The sequence below is a fragment of the Falco biarmicus genome, chromosome 6 (assembly GCF_023638135.1).
Source record: "Falco biarmicus isolate bFalBia1 chromosome 6, bFalBia1.pri, whole genome shotgun sequence".
Lineage (NCBI taxonomy): Eukaryota > Metazoa > Chordata > Aves > Falconiformes > Falconidae > Falco > Falco biarmicus.
In genome coordinates this window covers 66,477,037-66,498,056 of record NC_079293.1, presented here as the reverse complement: position 1 = coordinate 66,498,056, position 21,020 = coordinate 66,477,037, and the positions used below count along the sequence as shown (strand labels likewise).

Below are 21,020 nucleotides of genomic sequence, written 5' to 3'. Positions count from 1 at the left end.
CTTCCGAGTACATGTTTTGGGGTCCTTGGCTGCACCCCGTGCTCTTTGTGCATTTGGCTGCCGGTGAGGAGGCTCAGCACGAGGCAAGTCAGGGCTTAGCTCAGTCACCAGGGGCAAAGAGGGGTCAGTGCTGTGCTGGCAAAGGCAAAACACAATCCAAGGTCTTCCCCATCTTTTCTTCTGGTGTCATGCAATACCTTTCTTCCGCGCAGCAGATGATGCAGGGGAGTCTGCACACAGCCTCCTACATCTAAGTGTTTTGCAGTGAACGAGGCACTCCCTGAGAGGAGCATATGCAACCTTCAACTCCAAGGCACTATCCTTGTCCTGTGAACTTTTACAGGACAGGTGAACAACCAGGGCACTTTAAGGTTGTCTGTGCAATCTCGGTCCTAGCATGTCCGAATCCTGACTGCTTGTTTGTCATCATTAATAGTGGCTTCCAGGGCAGCAGGGGAACCTGTGCCCTGTCATGGAAACTGTCACTCCACATGCTGCCCTGCACAGGGCAACTCTCACTGCCCACTCGGCCTGGCAGGAGCTTGCAAGGTCCGGGCCGACCACTGACCCCGGGGCTGGGGCCATCTCCCCAAGCAGGAGATGCTGCAGCAGCATGGCCGGGGGACAAACTGCCCTCAGGCTGCTCGGATGGGGCCATCGCTTGTCTGCCTGCTGGGAGGGATGTGATGGTCTTTGCTGCAGCCTTGCCCCGTGCGCATCTCGCTCCGATGTCCTCCAGCACCGCGCGTCGCCCACGGTGCTAACACAGACTGCCCTCACGCAGGTTTTCAAGGCAGCTCTTTGGGGCTGCCCCTCACTTACAGCCAGAGAAATAAAACTGATCCACCTACTAACCTCCCTGCTGCTGACAGAATAGACTTTTTCCTAGAGATTTAAACAGTCAGAAAGAATATTGTATTTAGGGAAAATACAGAATTTTATGGCAAATAGCTTGGCATTAGGTGCAAACAGTTTTTTGAAAAACAACTGATGAAATTTTATACCAAAGGTGAAAAAATAAATGGGATGGTGAAGAAAAGGACTTTGCCTGGTGGTGAAGCGTGATAAAATATCATTTTAGGAAGACATAGGTATTTGCTTTGATGTTAATGAAAACAGGCAATGGGTCATCTGGCTATAAAAAGCATGTGATTAAAAATGCCTATTATTCACATCTTGGCCAAATAAATTTAAATCTAGACTGTAAATTCCTAGTTTTCTAAAAATTCAGAAGGTTTTTTTCATCTGTTCTGTAATGATTCATCTATGTGGTTGCTATAAAGAATTTGGTTGTCTGCCATTTGGGCAGGGAGTCATTTTTTAAAATGCATTTAAGTCTCATGGTATCTGAAAGTCACACAATTAGCGAGCTAATTAAATCAAGCTAGAGTTCCCTATCAAAAGATGTAATCTTTGACTCGTGCTGGGGAAGCGTTTTTGATGGAGAGGGGTTCACTTCAGCTAAGCACACAGCGTACAAAAGCACCTCACAGAAAACGTCACTTTGGTGTATGAATCCTCTAGCGCAAATAAACAGCGCCAGGCCAGATGCCACGGGTGCTTCAGCTCCAGAAACTCAAGCCATCGGTTATAAAAGGGTGCCTTTATACTCACTGCCACTCACCAAGAAATAACACCATCCCAAATTCACTGCCAAAGGAGGGATGCCACCGCCTCCCCACTAAGTCCCTAGGGACCGGGAGGAGACGTGTGGCACCCAGCTGGGGGAAAAGTTTCCCTTCAGAAGGAGAGGGGGCAACAGCAATCAAGTGCTCAGCCACCCAGGTCTGACATACAATGTTACTGCAGCATTTTAGGAAATTTAAGTCTCCCTTTTCACTTCTCCTACTTACAAATATGTGGTGGTTGGTGAAAGGCTTTTTCACAGGTGGGTGGGTATATTTGAGGTGCAAGAGAACATACTCCCTAGCAATATTTTTTGTCAAATGACAAATCAAGTATGAATGCAGGAGTAAGAAATGTGGGTCTGCAAGACAAGCAGGGGCAGAAGGGATGTGGTCTGCCAAAATTCTTCATTGTGGTATTTGGCAAATCACTTAATCATCTCAGGGACTCAATTTCACCACATCTCCAAATCATTATCCCAAATTTGGTTGGCTTTGATCTAAAGAGCCTACAAGTGACCCAGATTTACTGGTAATAATTTAAATTATTACTTGTAATAAATAAAGGGAAATAAATATAATAAATAATAAACTTGTAATAACAAGTACCTCAAGTAAAACAATTCAGATGTCTCTGTCCCAGAGTTTTAAGCTAGCACTGAAGTGAAAAATAGTTAAGTATTTCCATATCTCGGATTTTACAAAACACTACAGCATTTGCCCCAGTCTTAGCCTGGACAAGCAGCTCTGTTTTGGACTACCGCTACAGAATTCTGTGGTAACCCCAAGAGGGACACCTGAGCCTGCTGTCAGGTTGGCTCTGCTCGGCTGCTGCTGTGGTATCATTCACGTTACCAAAGCTAAGGCTTTTCAGAAGAAATGGGAAACTGCAGCTGGAACTGTTTCTTAGCTATGCAAGGTCTGTTTTGAGCACACACTGAAACACACTTCAAAATGTGCCCCCATAGCAGAGAGGGGTATAGATGAAGTAGGGAGAGACACAGGAGGAGGCAGAAGATGAGCAGAAGGCATTAAGGGCTGAGGTACTGATGTCTACTGCAGTAGGTGTTGCACAGGGGGATGCAGAGGAGCAGGGGATTCTGGAAATGGGATGCGGAGATGTGGTGAGGAGGGCTTGCCTGGAAATGAGAGAGGAGGGAGGAAGGAGGATGGAGGATGGGAGGAAGAAGAAGGTCTGGCAGGAGGCAAAAAGAAGGGAAGAGCAACAATAAAGGTAGCCGGCTCTAGATAAAGCCCAAACCTGAGGAGCTGAGACATTTGGTCCCTGTACATGGAACTCAGCCAGCAGCACTGTGCATGGAGTCTTGCTGCCTCCCACGAACTGAGGGAGACCCAGGGAAGAGCCGGGCAACAACCGGGGCCAAGACCTTCTACAGGGAAGGCTGGGGCAGTCCCTGTGCATGCACCACTTCTGTTACTCTCTTTTCTGTTCAGATATCAGGAACTTAACCAGCTATTATTTTCTGACAGTCAGTAATTTGCCCTCCTTGTAACAGACTGCATGTCTGTACCCATTCCCACTAAAAACAAGGAACGGGCACAGCAAACATGCATGGTGCCCCTAGCTGGCTGCAGGCAGAGATGGAGAGAATGATGGAGCAGTCTACTGACAAGATCTCTTACTACAATGCAGCTCTTTTTCACTCCCCAAAATAAATTCTCCTCCACTCAGCATCACGGTCCCATTTTTGCCTGGTCTGAGGCATGATGGTGCTGCCAGTGCTGAGCGCAAGGGGGGCACAGTGGGAGAGCCCCAGCCTGCTGGCACCGTGCTTAAGCAAGGGCAAATAGCTTGGTTTTTTCAAAGAAAGGGTTGCTTTCTTTACTCCTGCCTCCTCATCGGGGTCACATTGAGAGCTGTGCATGATTTTCCCCCAAAGTGAGCAGACTAATATTCAAAACTGCCTTTCCCTCAGTAAGAGAAATCTCATTACTTTCTAAAATGTCCTTTTTTTTTTTCCACCTTTGGAAATTAGCTTTATTTCCTCCTTTTATTCCCACTTGCCTATATTCCTTTCCTTTTCCTTCTCTTTCTTATTTCATTTCTAATCACCATTAGTGAGAAAGAAGAAAAAAAGTGAGAAGGAAGAAAAAAGTGACAAAAGAGAGAGAAACACTTCCCAGCAGCTGCGCAGCCATCTCGCACAACACTGCACAAGGCAAGTTCTTTTCAGACACGCAAATTAAAACAACTGTAAACTTTAGAAAAATAGATTTCCTCCATTTTTCACTATCTCAGGTAGAAGACAAACCGGCTTCTCTTACTTTTTTTGTATTGTTCTGCCCCACGCTTGCGCAGCTTTGCCTCCATTCCTGCATTTCACCTGAAATTCTAGGAGAAAATGTATTAAAACCAGCAGGAGGTGGAGAAGGAGTGTGAAAATCACGTATCTACCTTGTACCCGGGTTTTCTCCCTCTCTTCTTTGGGATCTTCACGACCGGCAAAGCGCCAGCTGGTGCTGAGTAGAGGTTGTGAACAGTCATTTTGATGGGCGCCGGCTGGAGTGGGGGTCGCCCTCGCTTCCTCCCCACTCTGGGGGACTGCATCTCCCCGGGGGCCAGGCTGGGTGGCAGGCACGGCAAGTGGCTCATCTGCCCCGGGGCTGCCGATCAACCAAAAGGGAGAGAAAAAAAGGAGGGGGAAACAGAGCTTTTTATTCATTTTTCAGTTTAGGTTTTTCATCTGAAGGCAGCTTTCTCGTGCTGCCATTTTCCTATTGCCATCAGTTATAAAGCGGAGCAAGAAATATGCCACAGATGTGCACTCCTGGGTGGGATTCACCTAACCACAGCTGGATCAGTTCCTCCAAAGTGGGACAAAACCCTTGCCATGCCCGTTTCCCTCTGTTGACCATGAATACAGTACAGGGAGCTGGCTCAGGTGGAGATGTCTCTCTTGCAGATGTCTAATAGGTGAATCCCTCAACAGCCACCTTGACCCTGCATCCTGCAGATAAGCATGATGAAGGCGTGAGCTTGTACCCACCAGTCAGTGCCTGCTTTCAGAGGTGATTTGGAGTAGATGACCTCCTGAGGTCCCTGCCAACCTGATTTTTTCCGAATTGTGCGGTTCTGCAAATCCTCCCTCACCTCAGAAGTGCTACCCATACCAAAATGGACTTCCCTCCGCTTCATACGCAGCACTTCTGAGTGGGGAGGCTGAACTGGACCACAAGGTTGCTGGCACAAGGTAGCTGTGTTAAAGGAGAATTTCCAAACATTTACTCTCTGGAATTTTATAGCATCTGTTACCACGCATGTTAGTAGTGGGCTTTTGGATGTACTCCATCAAAAGCTGCTATTTCACCACAACTCCATGCAGCTGATGAAGTTGAGCAGGGGCAATGGAGTGGGATCTGGTCCATTTTCCTCTGTGCAGGTTTTAATAAAGGGAACAAATATGTAACCATACACAGAGTATCAAGGGAATATACAGCATCCTTAGCAGCTTCTGGCAAGGGTCATGTGCTAACAAAGGTCAATAAAAAAAAAAACAACTGCAGAAATACGTTTTCAAATGTTTGTCCAGGCATCTGCTTTCCTGTGCGTGGGCAGAATACTAGTCCCAGTCCTGCCTGCATACGTTGCTAGACATAGGGGTCTAAGCAATTCTCATGCTTTTATGATAAGCCTTGCAATGGCTGACGTTTTCAATTTCATGCTCCCTCAGGCCAGTGATAACAGAAGACTCCCTGCTCTCCATTTTTACAGGGCAGACTCATAGCTCTCTCAGATACAGACAAAAGCCTAAAGATGTGGTCCAAGAGCATCCACTAAGCTCAAAAAACATAAAGGAAGTAAAGGTTTGTTTATTACTACAACTACAATTTTTTACAACATCTACAAACTGTAAAATCTACAGATTTCTCACTACACTTCAAATCTCACAATTTCAGAACCCAGTGTGATCAGATTGATCAGAGCTGACATTGCTGGGAATGAAATCGGGGTTGCTTACCCACATAGTGGGGCAGGTACCACTTGATAGGGGTCTCTGGTGACAAGTGTCTGCAGCTGGGAGCTTCTCTGCTGCAAAAGCAAATACGTTTTGCCTAGTTAAAACTTCATAAGCATGACTAACAAGCAACTCGCTTCTCTGGTCTTATCCAGTCAGTACTTTACACAGTCTGCTGTAGGATAAGAAAAACAGAGGGCTTCTAGGTCTTCCCTCCAGTAAATGCATTTATTTGCAATATATTAAAAATTGGGGGGTGGGCGGTGGGTGTCAATAACTCTAGGGGTATCCGCTCAGTTCAGACAGATCCATTACATATGGCAGGACTTATAGATTGACTATAACATTTTCAGTCTTCAGCACTGGCTGCCTAAAACTTTCACGCAAACAGTGAATGTCTAACACCAGATCAGAGCACACCTGCAGTGCCTAATTTACCATATTGCCCAGGGCCACCGTGGTTGCACTCTTCAGGAATGCTCAGTCAGCTCAGGAACCACCTGAAAACCTGCCATGAGCTCTGATTTTTACCCAATGAAAGTCTCATATGTCTGCAGAGACTATACTTTCAGAGCTAAAAGCACCAGGCTTGCCACAGCAGGAGTCAAATGGAAAGGCTCTGTCTATCCTGAGCATCACTGCTTTCCTTCTGTCTTCAGCAGTGTGCATTTTCCTCCCTGTAGTGCTTTCTGAAGGACACCCTCGGTGTCTCTTCCACCTCCCAAAACAAAACATCCCCTCAGCGTTACATTACAGGCTGGCTGCAGGCAGGGAGTCCATCAGGAAAAGGAAATGCAAGGAGTTCCCTGGATTTGGCACAAAAACCCACTATGAAAGCCCGGTGCTTCAAGCTTTGCACTTTGTTCTGCTCTGAACAAAGCCTGGCACCACAAACATTCACAGGGGAGCTTGACAGGGGCCAAGGAAGACAAAACCCAGCCCAGGCTTGCCCCCCACCTGGGGAAGAGCAGTGGTTCCTGTGGTGGGGGCCACTGGTGGCCAGGAGGCTGTGAGACAGAAGATAGGATCTGCATTGAGCACCTCACTGCATTGCCTTTGCTGTATTCTCCTTCAATTGTAAAGGTAGCTGGTGGCACCTCAGAAACTCAGAGTTAACAGTTCCTGAAGCAAAAGATCTGCTGACCTGGAGCACTTCTTTGACTGAAATGGGGTATTCTTTTGCAATTGGTGAAGTATAAAACACAGTGTGGTCAGGAAACACAGTAAATATTAGCAATCACGATTTTTTTGTCCTCTTTCTCTGCTCTCAATGCTTGTGACACTGTGCTTTGGCAAAACCTTGTAGAACTCCTTGCCACATGTGCTGACACACAAGACCCAACTGGGCTGCACACAAAATGTTCTCAGTGTAACATATTTGAATTGATATGGAAAAGACAAGAAATCAGCTGCAGTATACAAGTTGTTATTACACTTAATTACAAGCCCAACCGTGACTTCATTCTTCTTTCTTGTATGCCAAGGGAAACGGAGAGCACCTTTGGTGGCATTTACTGTGTTACGCTGCTGCAGATCCTGGAAGGCAAGTGTGCTCCCCAGCCGTGGGGAAGGCAGCAAAGACGCAAAAATTGCCTCTGACAGTGCAGGGGTTACAGCACAACATCCTCTCACGCGCAGGAGAAAGCTCTTAGGCAGGCTGGCAAAACACACAGTCAAATTGCAGGTTGGCCAGAGAGGCTAGAGGGACACATTTGTCTGACTGCCCCCCGATAAAGTCAGGGTGTTCCCTCAGAAGGACTTTAGTGGAGCAGCTCTGACTTTTGCCACAGCCGGGGCTCGACCCACAGCTCAGTGGCTGGAAAGCTTGGTGGCTTCAAGGCAAGTTAAGAGAACCTGATGCAATTTAAGGGCTAATTCAAGGAAGCAAATTACAGGCTACTAACAGAGGCACCGCCTCAGTTCAGGGAATCACTGTAGTACAGATAGCCTGGGGGAGTATTTTGGGAGGAAAATCAGTATTTGTTTGCCCTGTCCTTGTACTTTTCCTAAGGCACTAGCTTTGGATGGCCAAGGATGGTGCAGCTTCACTCTGACCTGGGTCTACCACTTTCCTATTCTTAGTTTAAAAATAACACAAGGAAATTGCTTTACATGTATGGCTTTTCATCACTTGCTAATGCAGGGCTACACACAGGGTAAGCTTTCCTTACTTGTCTTTCAAACATTGCCACCTGGAAATTTAATTTCCAACCTGCTTTCCACATTGCCCCAATATATCCCAGACAGGAGGCAGCAGAGGAACACCTCTCCCCACCCTGATACCTGGCCAAGCACTGCAGGAAGGGTGACATCTTGCCTCCTCCAGGAAGAGGAGGTTCTGCCGTGGCTTCAGAGGATCCTGAGGAGCACCCTGTCCACAGCAGTCTGCCCCCATGGAATGCTGGAGTGAAGAGAAAAACATGCACCAGACCGACACTGGAGACCTGCAGGATGTTTCTAACGGCCCGTGCTTTACACTGCACTTGCCCTGCATCACCGCTTACCATGGTAGAAACTATAGTTCAGGGGTCCTCAAACTTTTTAACCAGGGGGCCGGCGCACGGATGCAGTGGCAGGCAGTCATCTGCGGCTGCTTGGTTCCCCCCCCAACCCCGGGGGGGGGGGGGGGGGGGCGGGGAGTGAGGGGGTCTGTAAATACCAGGGGCCAGATTGAGGACCCTGGGGGGCCGTATCCAGCCCGCAGGCTGTAGTTTGAGGACCCCTGCTACAGTTGATAGCAGATGGAGCTACAGTGCATTTCCTCCCAAGCTGAGCATTTTTGATGGACTGCAAAGATCCGTTCTTAATAAAAATAAATGCCTGCAATAAATGCAGCTTTTAACCTGCGCTCCAGTAACTGCAAGGGCTGAAGGTAAAAATATCACATTAAATTTTATATCGGTAATTCCAGAGGATGATCGTTTAAACTTGGTTTACACCAGGTCTCGTGCAAACCCATGCCTGGACTGGCACAGAGATGATGCATAAGGAAGGAACAAGCTATTCGTGCCTTAAGCCAAAGGAGTGGCAAAAGTACAGCCCAGTAGAAAATCTCACAGCAGCTGAAGGAGAATGCCCTTCACTCCCAATATCGCCACCAACCCCAGCTGCAGAAGGACTCTGGCCCAGGAGTCCCTGCCAGCACTTGCAGCCCTGCCTCCAACTCTTGACTCCTGCAGAGCTTCAGGTCTCCCAGATCTACATACCCAATAGCCATATGTAGAAAAGATACAAACTTCTTGTGATCTTGTCTGTCTTCCCTTCAGCTGTTGTTCAGGAAAGCACACTCTGCTGGGGAATATCACATTATTAAATGGGAGGGAGGCGATCCTTTTCAGCCAGTAACAGGACTATTTTCCCCTCCTCCTCTGTGCACAGCAGGGCAGCCCTTTGGCTGTGACTGCTCGGAGGTGATGGCCTGTGGAGCAGGTGAGCAAAACAAGAAGCATTGCCTGATCTGGAAGCAAAGCTTTATACCTGCATGTTCCTCTCGGGTAGTATTCAGGGACATGAGGCGTTACACATCTCTTCATCATGAATACCAAAGCAGCACCACATAGTACATGAAAGCTAAGTGTTTAGTGAAGCAGACAGTAGGAATTTTTGCTAATATTCTCTGTATGTCTGGATGTGACTGCCTAATGATGTTGCATGGAGAGCACCCATCTCACCATTGCTCAGAGAAAGGTCAGGATAATTTTCAGCCGTGGCATTAAGTTCTTCTACAGCGATTTGCAAAGCTCTTCTTTCCTGCTTATTGCCTTGGGGACTGAATTGAGAAGCAGCTGCTTCTCTGAGGGACTCTCTTGCCCATTTTGACTCCAGGAGGATAATTTCTACATAAAGCCCTTGAGACTGTCCAGCCAATGGGATCTGAGTAGAAGGGCCCATTTTCCCAAACCTGCCATTAAAGAAACAACACAAATACCTGTGCTAGCTGTGGGAACTGAGAATGGGATTGACCCCCTTCCTTCAAACCTCAGTTCGTCCATCACCTCAGTATAGGTTCCTCCTGGTCATTTCAGATGTGATCTCTCTTACGCCCTGTGTCACATCTGCCAAAATGTCTTGGGCACCTCAGGTCATTTCAGGTGGCACTAGATGACTATTTTAGGCAACCAGACTTAGCTGTAGGGAATAATTCAATAACAGATTAAGACACCTAAATAGCTACATTGAGACCCTCATACAGAGGTGTCTCTGTGTGGGCTTGATGTCTGACCTCCCATGGTATCAGTGGAGATCTTCAATATGGTTGAAGGCGTGCAGTCATTCAGCTGGTGGGATACAGATGTAGTTTGTGGTGGGCTCAGTGGCTCTAGGGTCCACTGACCAGGTACAATTTGATGATCGTGGGAGTTCTGTCGCTTCCTTGTAGACATCTGTATCTAGGTATGTTAATTCAGAACTAATCCCACTTCTAAATGTGAGGTTTGATTTGTCTTTTTTATACCCGACATTAGGGTGAAGTTAATCATGTCCTATGTATACATGTTTCTTCTGTCACTCATGCGTACCCACAATGGCCAGTTTTGTCTTATCCTGTGTTCAGGATATTTCTGGTTAATAGTACATTACATTGCAGAAGAAAGTATTTCCTTTTTGGAAGTGAAAACTCAAGCTTCATAGGTAAGGAAGCCTTGAGATTCCTGGGCTCATCTCAGCCTTCCCAGTGAGGAACTTCCTACACTTTCAGTGTCTCACTTCTCCCATATGTCCCACTGTATCCCCTCCAGGAGGCAGGAAGGCAACCAGACATGTGAAGCAGCCTGCTCAGGGCAAGGCCAGCTGACGACAGGGTCCAGGCTCCTCACGCTCCCATTACCCATATCTCACCCACTGCCGCAAGTTGTTTCTCAAGGAAAAGTGGACAAAATATTTCAGTACCTCTCATTTGGACAAAATAATGTGCTTCCCCTCTTAGTTCCTTGAGTAGTTGAATTTTGCCAGCTGCCTCGTGTTTTAAACATTCTCACAATGTTTGAAGTTTAGAAAAGGCTGGATAAAATACAAACACCATTTCTTCTGCTTGGAGCCACTCTGGAGGAGATAGATCCTTAGGTATTCAGAGGAGGTATTTGTGAGTTTTCTCTACAAGGAGCAGTGCTACAGCAAAGCCTGTAAGCAGATACAAGGAGGAGTGAATGCGGTTTTGTTCTGGGCTGTAAAAACATGGATTTCTAATGAGCTGTAATCTTCTGTTAGAGCTGGTAGCCACATATCATTATCTCTCTGCAGCACAGCAAAGATTTAACTCTCCTTAACAGAAGCAGAAGTAGTAGGAGCATCCAAAACAACATATACCAGCATCTGTCACTGCATAGACTGCCTACCTTATCCTGCAGCCATTGCGTCAGCCAGAGAGACTATGGGACGTGGCAGCACTAGTGAGGGTGGGATGGGCAAGTTTTCCTTCAATGCCATCGATTTGTGCCTGAGACATGCATGGCAAAAAGGCGGTGCATCTTTTTAGTCTGCTTTCCTGCAGAGTAAGAGTTCGTGTATTCACAAGCTTGTGCACTTCTTCACTCCTCATATGACTTTTGGACTCGTTGACTCATTTCAAACAGACCTGACAGGGCACCACAGCAAGGGGTGCAAAGGTTTTCAGGTATCGTGCAAATGTGTAAAAGACAGAGGTGCGAGACCCCAGTTGTGCTCTCCCAGTTTTGGCCACCTGTGTTATGAGGCAGTGAGACCAGAAGAGAGAATATAAAAGCTTCAATGTTTTTATCAGACCTGACACCCTCTCTTACACCCACCAGAATCAGGCGGTTACAGGACACAAATCTATGGAAACCAACCATCCTTCTTTCCTCTGCTCAGTAAACTACTTGGGGCTGTTCTTTTAATTGCTCTGTGATTTTGTGCCCTGTTTCGTGGGTACTGAAGGAGGTGCAGCAGCTGGTCTGGACATGGCTGGCACACTGCTGCTTGGCTATTTGCATCTTGGGAAATAGCACATTTATCTTTGCAGCTAGTTGCTGCCATTTTTACCTGAACGACTGCAGCTGCAATGGGCTGAAGGTTACACTGCAATAGAATTGCACGGTCCTTTGTTAAATAATTTGCCAGAGGATCCAAATCAAACTGAGTTCAAACAAGAAAACATCTTTTTACTCTTGCAAACATGACCCAGTGCAGCAGAAACCCAGCAATGTTTCTGCCACAGATGCCTTACTGGCTGCTCCAGGCTTGCGAGTGGCAGAGCCCTTTCAGAAGGGGTCCTGCAGCAGGCTTGCTCTTCAGCTGCCGAGCGCAGGTTCTGCAGAACTGCCACCGACATTTTCAGTTGCCGCATTGGAGCGGGAAAGGAGCAGGCATCACGCAAGCCATGTCTCCTGCTGTACCCTGCCCTCTTCTCCCTCTCACCTTCTGGGTGCCTTAATGAAGGGCCAGGGAGCTAGTAGGAAATAGCACAGGATTCTTCAAAATCCAGACAAAAAGTATTGATGGTGTCTGCTCCTTTCCTTGTTACTGAGGGCAAAAGAAAGGAAAAATTGTTCCTGGTGTCATCTTACAGCCTGAATACTTTTTTTTTTTTTAAGTTAAATTCAGCAGCAGTGACAGTGCTGTCCTTGAGGAGGTGTTCTTTTGAAGGATAGCACCCTGGTGACAGCAGGTAGAAAAGTAGCTGCGTGCCCCCTCTCACTCAGGTTTGCTTAATGAGCCAGAAGAGCTTGAAAACCCTGGCGAGAATAGGACCCCCAGGAGCAGCTGAGGCCAGCCTCGCCTCCTGATCTTACCTTTCTTCATTTGGCCTGACGTTTTTGTTGCAGACGAGTAGCCTGTGGCAGGGAATTGAGGAAATGAGCAAGTGAGCACGGGCAAAGCACCAAAGGAAAGATGTGAAAAATGGACGCGACGAGGCCATGTGAGTGGCAAGGGTCACTCTGCTGAGGTAGTCAAGCCAAATGTGCACAAAAAAGGGAGAAAACAAAGGCAATGCCTTCCTTCTCCCTCTCATATGTGAAGCTGGTAGCACCGCTTCTGATATTGCAGAGAAACAAGAAGAAAGTGTCTGGCAAGCTGCAGGAGAGGGTGGAGCTCCTCTTGCAGGTCTTTGCCTCAGACTGTGGTTTCCCATTTGCAAGCAAATGGGTCCCAGCAAAACACTTGAGTCCTTCCCCTCAGCACCCCAAGGCCTCCTGCTTCAGCATCTACGTATGCAGAGGTGCCACTTCAGTTTGCTAGAAAGAGCCTGTTAAAATACCCTGTTCTGAAGTGGTCAGGGTGGTAAAACGTAGTGGGCTGCTGGAGGAGCGGTCCCGGCGCTGTGCAAAACTCCCTCTTGCAAGCTTGCAGAGGCAGGCTGGAGAGCTGAGGCTGAAAACTGAGTACTATAAGTTTGGTATTTATTGTGTGAGTAGTTACTCCTGCAGACCTGCAATCTCTGCTTGCCAAGCCTTCCTGTCAGCCTGCCTCCACTTATCTTCTCACCTTCCCCACCTCACCTAAGAGGCCTCCCCTCAGCGCCGACAGGCTGCCCGGTTTTGGAAGGAGGCAGGTCCTCTCCCAGATTGCCTCCACAGGCTCCACACTCCTGCTCAGGAGGCTGATGGGACACATGCTTCACCAGCATGCTTCGGGGTGCAGCGAAGTGTAATGGAGGACCGTTACCTTTCCAGGCTGCAATCAACTGAAGATACGTTCTATGGGCTCTCCACTTGCTTCCCTGCCGCCCTGCCTCCGGCCATCTGCAGCCCAGGACCAAGTGACTTTTCCAGTGACTGGATGCAGAGCACATCACTCTTTTCTCCCTGAACTACCAGATGTGATTTCCAGCACCAAGATCCTCAGTGTTCCCAGCTCAAAGCTCGAATGCTGGAGATGCAAAGACGTCCAGGATGTCTGTTATTAATTAATTAGATAATCAGATGACACTGGAACAAATTTTTCTGTAAATACATGAATGTTTGTAGCTCTGATAGGGCTTCAACCTGTAAAACTGAGGCTGTGATTCGGAACCAGCAATTAAATTTAAATTGGGCTTTCTGTTGTAGCAGGTCCTGTTTCATGTATTCAGCCAAGCAATTGCTAGCTGAAATGCCCTTGTTTCTGACCACACACTTTGCCGGTGTGCCCGCCATTAGCTTTGTCAGTGGGGAACTTGTGTGGTTAACGAGCTAACCCTCCTTGAACTACAGGCACACAAAGCTGTATCTTATTTATCTACAACCTTCAGACCAGCAAAGAAAGCACCAGTGTCTCTTCTGAACACAGTTACTTTCTTTCTCATCTTCTGTGTGTTGCACAGAAGCCGGATCACTCATAAGCCATGGATCCTTTCTGCTGTCTATTAAATTTTCAGGGGCAAACATTTGGAACAAATGAATGTGAAATGAGCAACATTTATATTACAGCCATTTGAGTTCTCCAGCTGAGTCTGTAATTGGCTGATACTCTATTATTTTCCTTCTCACTTGTCTGGCAATGCTCTGGCCTCTTCTTTTATAATTGTTTGCCTTCCCCACCCCCTCACCCCCCCCAGCCCAGTGTTTAGTAGTTTTTACATTTATGGAATATCTTCAACCAGTGTCTGCCATAAAGCTGCTAGCTTACTTCAAAGAAGGACACCCCATCCCTGGAAACATTCAGGGCCAGGCTGGATGGGGCTCTGAGCAACCTGATCTGGTTGAAGATGCCCCTGCTCATTGCAGGGGGGTTGGCCTAGATGACCTTTAAAGGTCCCTTCCAACCCCAACTGTTCTATGATTCCAAGGATCCAAATATGCAGATAATTTCCCTAATGCTTCCAGTGTTTTCTTGAACCAGCTATGCATTGCCCTTCCTGCGGGAAAAAATAAAAGTGTTTGACATTTATATCTAACAGGAAGAAGGAGCAGGTACCTAACTCAGAGAAGGTCAATGTATTCAAGTCAGATGGTGGGAGATGGGAGGGGGGAAGAGGCAATGACCCCACACTTCTCATTTCTCTAGATCCTATGTGCCCTGTCACCACACAGAATCCCTCTGGGATGCGTTTGGGACAGGACAAGTTGAGAAGTGATTTTGTACACATTTCTGTGGAGGCGATGGAGGAGAGCAAACAGGAAAAGACAGCGGAGAGAAAGTCTCACCAGTGTGATAAAAACAAGCACATGTGCAAGGATTTGTGATGCTTATCCGACTTGCCTGGTGCATACTGCAGTGAGAGCTGGCTGGGACTTTTTGGAAAACACAGTGTATAAAAATAAACTTTTGAGGTGAACATTTTGCAGTAAAGAGCAAGGTGTAACAGAACTTCTGTTGGAAAACAGCAAAATAAGCTGTGTCAGGATGGAACAGCTGGAAAGCAGCAAAAGAGGCAGACTCACCCCAGCCCTGCTCACCACCTGCCTGGGCACGCATTGCACATGGGCCAATGAAACTCTAGTCCCTGTCACACTCAGAGCCAAGCAGGATTCTTTCTAATTACAGCTATACTACTCAATAAAGGAGGAGCAGGACTAATGCCTGTCTCCAGGGCTCAAGGGTGCAGCATAGCTTGCATCCGTGTGGCTAATGTTGGCCCCTGAACTGCAGATTTGTCTTCGGTGCGTTGGATGGAGCAGCCTGGATGAGAGCCAGGGAGGATGCTAATATTAGGCAGAGCAGAGAAAGCTGAGAGCTGTCCCTCTTTTCTGTTTGTAAAAGGGGGTGCTCTGTTATGATGAGGTGGTCCCTTGATGGCAAACTGTTACCCAGTATGAGGTCCTAGCCTTTCATCATCTGCTGTCAGGGCTCTCCCTTGTTGTGTGTGTTCATCACAGGGCAACTCTATCCTCACCTCACATCCTGCATACAAGGGCACCGGCTCAGTGACTTTCTCCCACGCGCAATGAAATGGCTGTGGTTTGAACCCAGAATGGGATGGGAAAGAACTTTCCACCCTCAGAACACTGGCAGGACAGCAAGGTGCAAGGTGCTTCCCCCCCTGCCCCAGCCTTTCGCCAGAACCTGCTGTGCTGGGGGCCAGCCTGGGCTGCACAACCTGGGCTGATCCCTGAAACCAGCTGGAATTAGCGGAGTCATTAGCACAGAAACTGGAGTCAAATTGAAAAACTCCTTGTCTTTCCCAGATCTGGTGGGCCTCCAGTAGCTTAATAAGAAATACGAGCAAATGTTATAGTGGAAAAGAGAAAACTGGCATGGTGAGCAGCTTGAGGTGGCCTGCTGGCATTTATTGCCTCCTGTGCTACTCTAGGTATTTCATTATGACTTACATACTACCATCCTCAATTACTTTGCCAAGTAAATACATTTTTAACAGAGACAGCCCCTGTGCTGGGTACAACTGCCATCATTCCCTACCTTTCCCGAGTCCATAATATGGAATAAAGCTTCTGTGCTTCCCTCCTTGCCAAATTACGCCTACTGCATGAAATCACCAGGGCTAATGTGCCCATTTTGCAAAAAGAAGTGGGGCATCCCCCCCTTCCCAATAAAATGTGCTCTCTAGGCAGTCTGAGCACTGAAGAAGCAGTCCACTACTTCTCCTGCCCAAATGATACCCCAGCAGCGCACCGGTGACTCCCGGGGGGCTCAGCAGCCATGCCCGGTCGTCCTGCTCCCTCATTGCCCATGGCTCTGCCTCCCTTTCAGTCACCAGTTATAGTCAACCACTGACTCCAGTATGATTTCTCTCCAACATCAACACACTTGGCTGGATCGCACATACCAGCTGATACTGCTACCACAGATATCTGTCCCAGGAAATAAATTAACCCCCTAAATCTGAAGAAGTTATATTACGAAAGTCAGTAGGGAAATATATTTTCTTGGAGGGCAGGAATTTCACACATTTCTCACATAAAGTTATCCTTATTCCTTAGAGACCTGCTGCACTTTTTATATTACATTTTGAGAAATAATACTTATAAAAGATTCATCCTTTTCTGGCATGAACTGGAGTGGCTCTTATGTTTCTGTCTTTGGAGATTTCAGGGACCACAGCTTCTGAAGATGCTCAAAGCTTTCATTTCCATGCACGGGAGATAAGTTTATATTCAAACCAATTTTTAACATTGTAATTGGACAGCATAAATAAAAGGATATTCATTTAATCCTTAAATTCAGGAACAAGAAAGGCACATGCACCACTTGCTAGAGTCTGCTGCATTACCCAGGACTGCTTGGGAACTAGACAGGCACCCCATGGCTACCGCTTCCCACTTCAGAAGAAAAACTCTGGTGCCCAGGTGACCACTGGGCAGGCTGGCAGAGGTTGTCTGTGGTGTATCAGGCCACCAACTGTGATTTCACCCTGGCACACCCCTTTTTGGGAAGGCAAGTTCTGGCCGCTCGCAGGCTTGCTGGCTGCCTGGACACTGGATCTGTCTTTGGAGGGGGCTGCAGGTGGCTCTCAAAATGCAGGGTGGACACATTTGGAATAAAAACAGGCTGGGAAACCACAAAATATCCCAGACCTAAGACTCAACTGTGGGAACACCACAGTCAGCAAGGTGTGACTCACTGTGACTGGGAAGCAAAGCTTTGCTAGTAGGCTGGTTACTAAAGCGTGCAGCACCCAAGAGCAAAGTTTGCTCCTGATTGATTATATCTGTAATTCATTTTCTAAACAAATATATAACCTTCACTTCCCAGAGCTGTTTTGATCCATTCCCCCATCCAATGAAGGACCATTTCCTGTTTTCTAGATTTTTTTTTCATTGTGTTTGGCAACAACCCTGTTTTTATCACCTAGAAACTCAATACTCAGAACAAAACTGCTCCAGCTGGCTTGTCTGTCATCATCTGCATACCTTGGTCATATGATAGATGTTGCGAAATTGTACTGATTAAATGTCTGCTTTTAGTGTTCTTTAAAAAAAAACAACACACCCCAGATGAAAGGTTCCATTGAATGAATTTCCAGTTCATTTGTGCTTGCAAGTGCCTGTCAGTAGAAGGCACACTTCCAAACCAGCTGCGAGAGCAAGTAACAGGAAGCTTTCAGGTATATTATGGAAACCAGTCACAGGGTTTGGCCCCTGTGTAATTCCGACACTAATCGGTGAGAGCAACTAGCACAGGGCATATACACTCTGGCAGTCCAGCTTAAGCCTCCAAAACAGTGCTCTCTGGGACCAGAGAGGAGCTCGTATTGCATACTCACCCCCTGCATGCGGTGATTTTTTTCCCCAAATGCATTGAATTGTTTACTGGTTCTCGAGGTGTCATTATTGTTATATTTTCTATGTCTGCATCACAAAATTGGCAAGAGAATTTCTAGCAGAGAATGGCAATGTCTTCCATTCCTGGCTACATTTCTTCTAACTAACTGGGACAACAATCTGAGTAGCAAAGACAACTCATCACAGCTCTGTGGAAATACCCGGGGCTGCTAAGGAAGAAATGTCTCCATGCACAGACTGCAGCACACAGCAGCCTGAGCCTGACAACAGCCACCCACTGTGTCAAATTCTGATTTAGCACAGAGGTTGTTTTCACACTCGGTGGCAGTGGGGGCTCTGGGAGCCACTTGGTGTCTGAGGACTGCCCCAGTACATGAATCACTAGAGAAGCAACTCACAGTCATGACTGGTGGCATCTGCCTTTCCCTGAGAAGGGAGACCACCACCACCTGCCAAGTGCAGTGGGCGCTTGGTGAGAAGTGTGCCTGCACGAGCCCTGGTCGGGAGGGTGGTCTGCTCTGCTCCCCCATCCCACAAATCTCCATAACCCAGAAGCCTTCATAAGCACCTCCAGGTCCCAGGCACATTTCTCCCCTGCAGAATCATTTCAAAATTGTTCAATAAAATGTTTTGGCTTTTAATCTATTTCTTCTGCCAGTGAGAAAGCGCAAGTGGTTATGAGACAGATAAAGTATCTGCAAGTCGCAGTTCACTGCCTGCCCCTGCACAGGGGATGGGACATTGGATAGAGGTAAGTCATCTTTTTTTTGGTTTGTGTGTGTGACCACATCACTCAGGGACATGTTGTAAGCTCTTTGGGGCAGTACAGTGTTTGAGACTATTAGTATGTATCTCTTCATGAAATCTTTGTGAAATTGCAAAGGAAAGAAAATGGCAGATTGAAATGCTTCTTGTGTCTCCCTTGAAAATCCAAGGCACTTTCTAAATGTCAGTGGATCAGGTGTGTTTCAGACACCCACAGTACAACAGGCAAAATGTCCTACTGCAAACTGTTCCCTCTGCACGTTAAAGCCCAAAGTCAGATTTACTCTTTTGCATTGTAATTCATACGGGATCCAACACCATCAATGTCATCATTATGACCTAAATTCTTTGTCTGAAGCCATTTTCTCCACTCAGTTTTTATCCTATTTTTCCCCACAAGCTTTCTTAGCTCCTTTATCATCTCTGAGAACAAATGATTTTAACATACTTCATTCAGAGAGATCTTCCATGCTTGCAAGGAGCCTGCAAGGGGCTGTGGCACGGTGCCATGCAAAGCGCATGATGCCTCCTGAATACCTGGAGGGATTTCAGACTTTATTTATTTCATTTTCCTTCCACTTGCCTCTAGTTTTGTGTCCCCTTATGGAGCACACTCTCCTGGCCTTCCCAGCACATCATTTCTCTCCCGATGCTTTAACACCCCTATATTGACCAGCCTGAGCTGCCCTTTCTAGCAATCACCAGGCAGCAGGACCATAGTGTCAAGTTTTTCACTGTCCCAAAATTAGCATAAGAAACTGGCACATTGACTGTGACTGTAAGCAAATGTGACCTTTTCAGAGGCTGACTTTATTTATTTATTCTGTTGCCACTTATTTCCCTGTTGCCAAAAAAAAATCATAAAAAAAGCAGTGCACTGGCTCCCAGACTTACTAACAATAATCATTAAAATATCTCTGACTAGCAACACTTCTTAATTGAACAGCAATTAAGGCTGCAGTCAAAGCCTGCAACACAGGCTGAGCACACGGCAAGACTACCATTTCCAGTTTCAGTTCATCTGCACTTTTGTTTAGCCGTTAAGTGCCAGACACAAGTGTCCTCATGGTTACACACGTACCCACGTGCTGGCACTGATGGTAGAAATAACTCAGGGGCAAGCACAGCCCTGTTCGCCATAGGACCTACATCTCACGTGTTTCTGTAATCTCACATGATGTTGGGGGAAACAGGCTCATGCTATGTCCTAAAGCACACAGATGTGCATGCACAGCAGTTTTTGTCTGCTCTGGCAAGCTCTCCCCTTCTTTGGCCCTGGGGACCATTTTCCTCAGCACAACCTCTGGCGGGGCTCACTTGCAGCTGCACTCACCAAGCCGTGCCCCGAGTCCCTGAGGGCACGTGAGAGGGGCTGGAGCCTCACAATTTTCACCTCCCAGCTCCCTGCCTGCTCTGAAGCTTTCACCCAGGCAGGGCGATGCGTTCCTGTGAGCTCATCACTCCCTCCTGTATGTCCCTATGCATGAGACTTCTGTATCTGCAGAGCTAAATATTAATGAGTTTGGGAGAACTCCCCAGCTTCCAAATTAATTAGAATAGATCACCCACCAGAAGCCTTAATCAGTCCTGCACTCAACATTTCACTGAGGAGGATGTGCCTGTGTGCCTCCCTCCAGACCGCACAGCCCGACCGCTCACTGTTTTCTCCTCAGCGTGGGGCAGCCTCCTGCCTACCCAGGTCAATAAATACCCTCATCATAGAATCACAGAATCATTTAAGTTGCAAGTCCAGCCGTTAACCTAACACTGCCAGGTCCACCATTAAACATTCAGCCCTTCCCTGGACAGACCCTCTTGCTCCATGTGACCTAAGCTGACAGACAATAGCCCTGGCACAAGGTTAATAGTAGCTCACCTGAGCAGATCTTTCTTTTCGGCAATGACAAGAAGTTGGGTTTCTCTGCCAGCTCAGCACTGGTCCCTGTTGTCAACAGAGACTGCCACTGCTAAGTGTGTAAAAATAATGGGTAAGGATAAAAGATCATAATTTTTGCAGTATTGTCTCCCAGTTTAATAACCTCATTTAATTAGAAATCATAGGTAGCAACCATGGCAGGTAAATTTAATATAAGTTCTGAAACACCCGAGATTGCACGAATACTACCATCTCTAAAATTCCTGTTAATAAAAATGTCTCTGAAGTTGAAGGTTTCTCCCAGGAGTCTCCCCCCATACCAAAGAGCTCAAAACCAAACACCCCAGAGGACCAGCACAGGCCACCAACGCTTCTTCATGCCTGCTGCAGGGTGCCCTGGCACACAGGAGCTCCTGAGTGTTCATGTAACAAACACACAAATCTGTGGCCATGCAGGGATGGGGGCAACACACAGCTACCCACTAGACTGAGCTGCACAGAGCAAACCCCCTGGCACCTAAGTGTCTTGCAGCAGCAAAACTGCATTTTTGCTGGTGTAGGTTTTTTTAGCTGACTCTGGGATGCTGCACAATTTTGCTGACCAGCCCTGAGTCCAGGGTGTGGAGTGCTGGGTATCCCACCAGGCTGGTGAGGATGTGAG

General features: G+C 47.2%; 1 protein-coding gene across 1 annotated transcript in view; it reads right to left on the bottom strand.

Moving 5' to 3' along the window:
- Positions 1 to 21,020, bottom strand: part of SCML4 (Scm polycomb group protein like 4) — an 84,062-nt gene that overhangs the window by 53,770 nt on the left and 9,272 nt on the right. The window contains exon 3 of the mRNA XM_056344536.1: positions 4,042 to 4,250. Within this exon, the coding sequence (XP_056200511.1) occupies positions 4,042 to 4,239 (198 nt within the window). The 5' untranslated portion in view covers positions 4,240 to 4,250. The remainder of the gene's footprint in view (positions 1 to 4,041; positions 4,251 to 21,020) is intronic.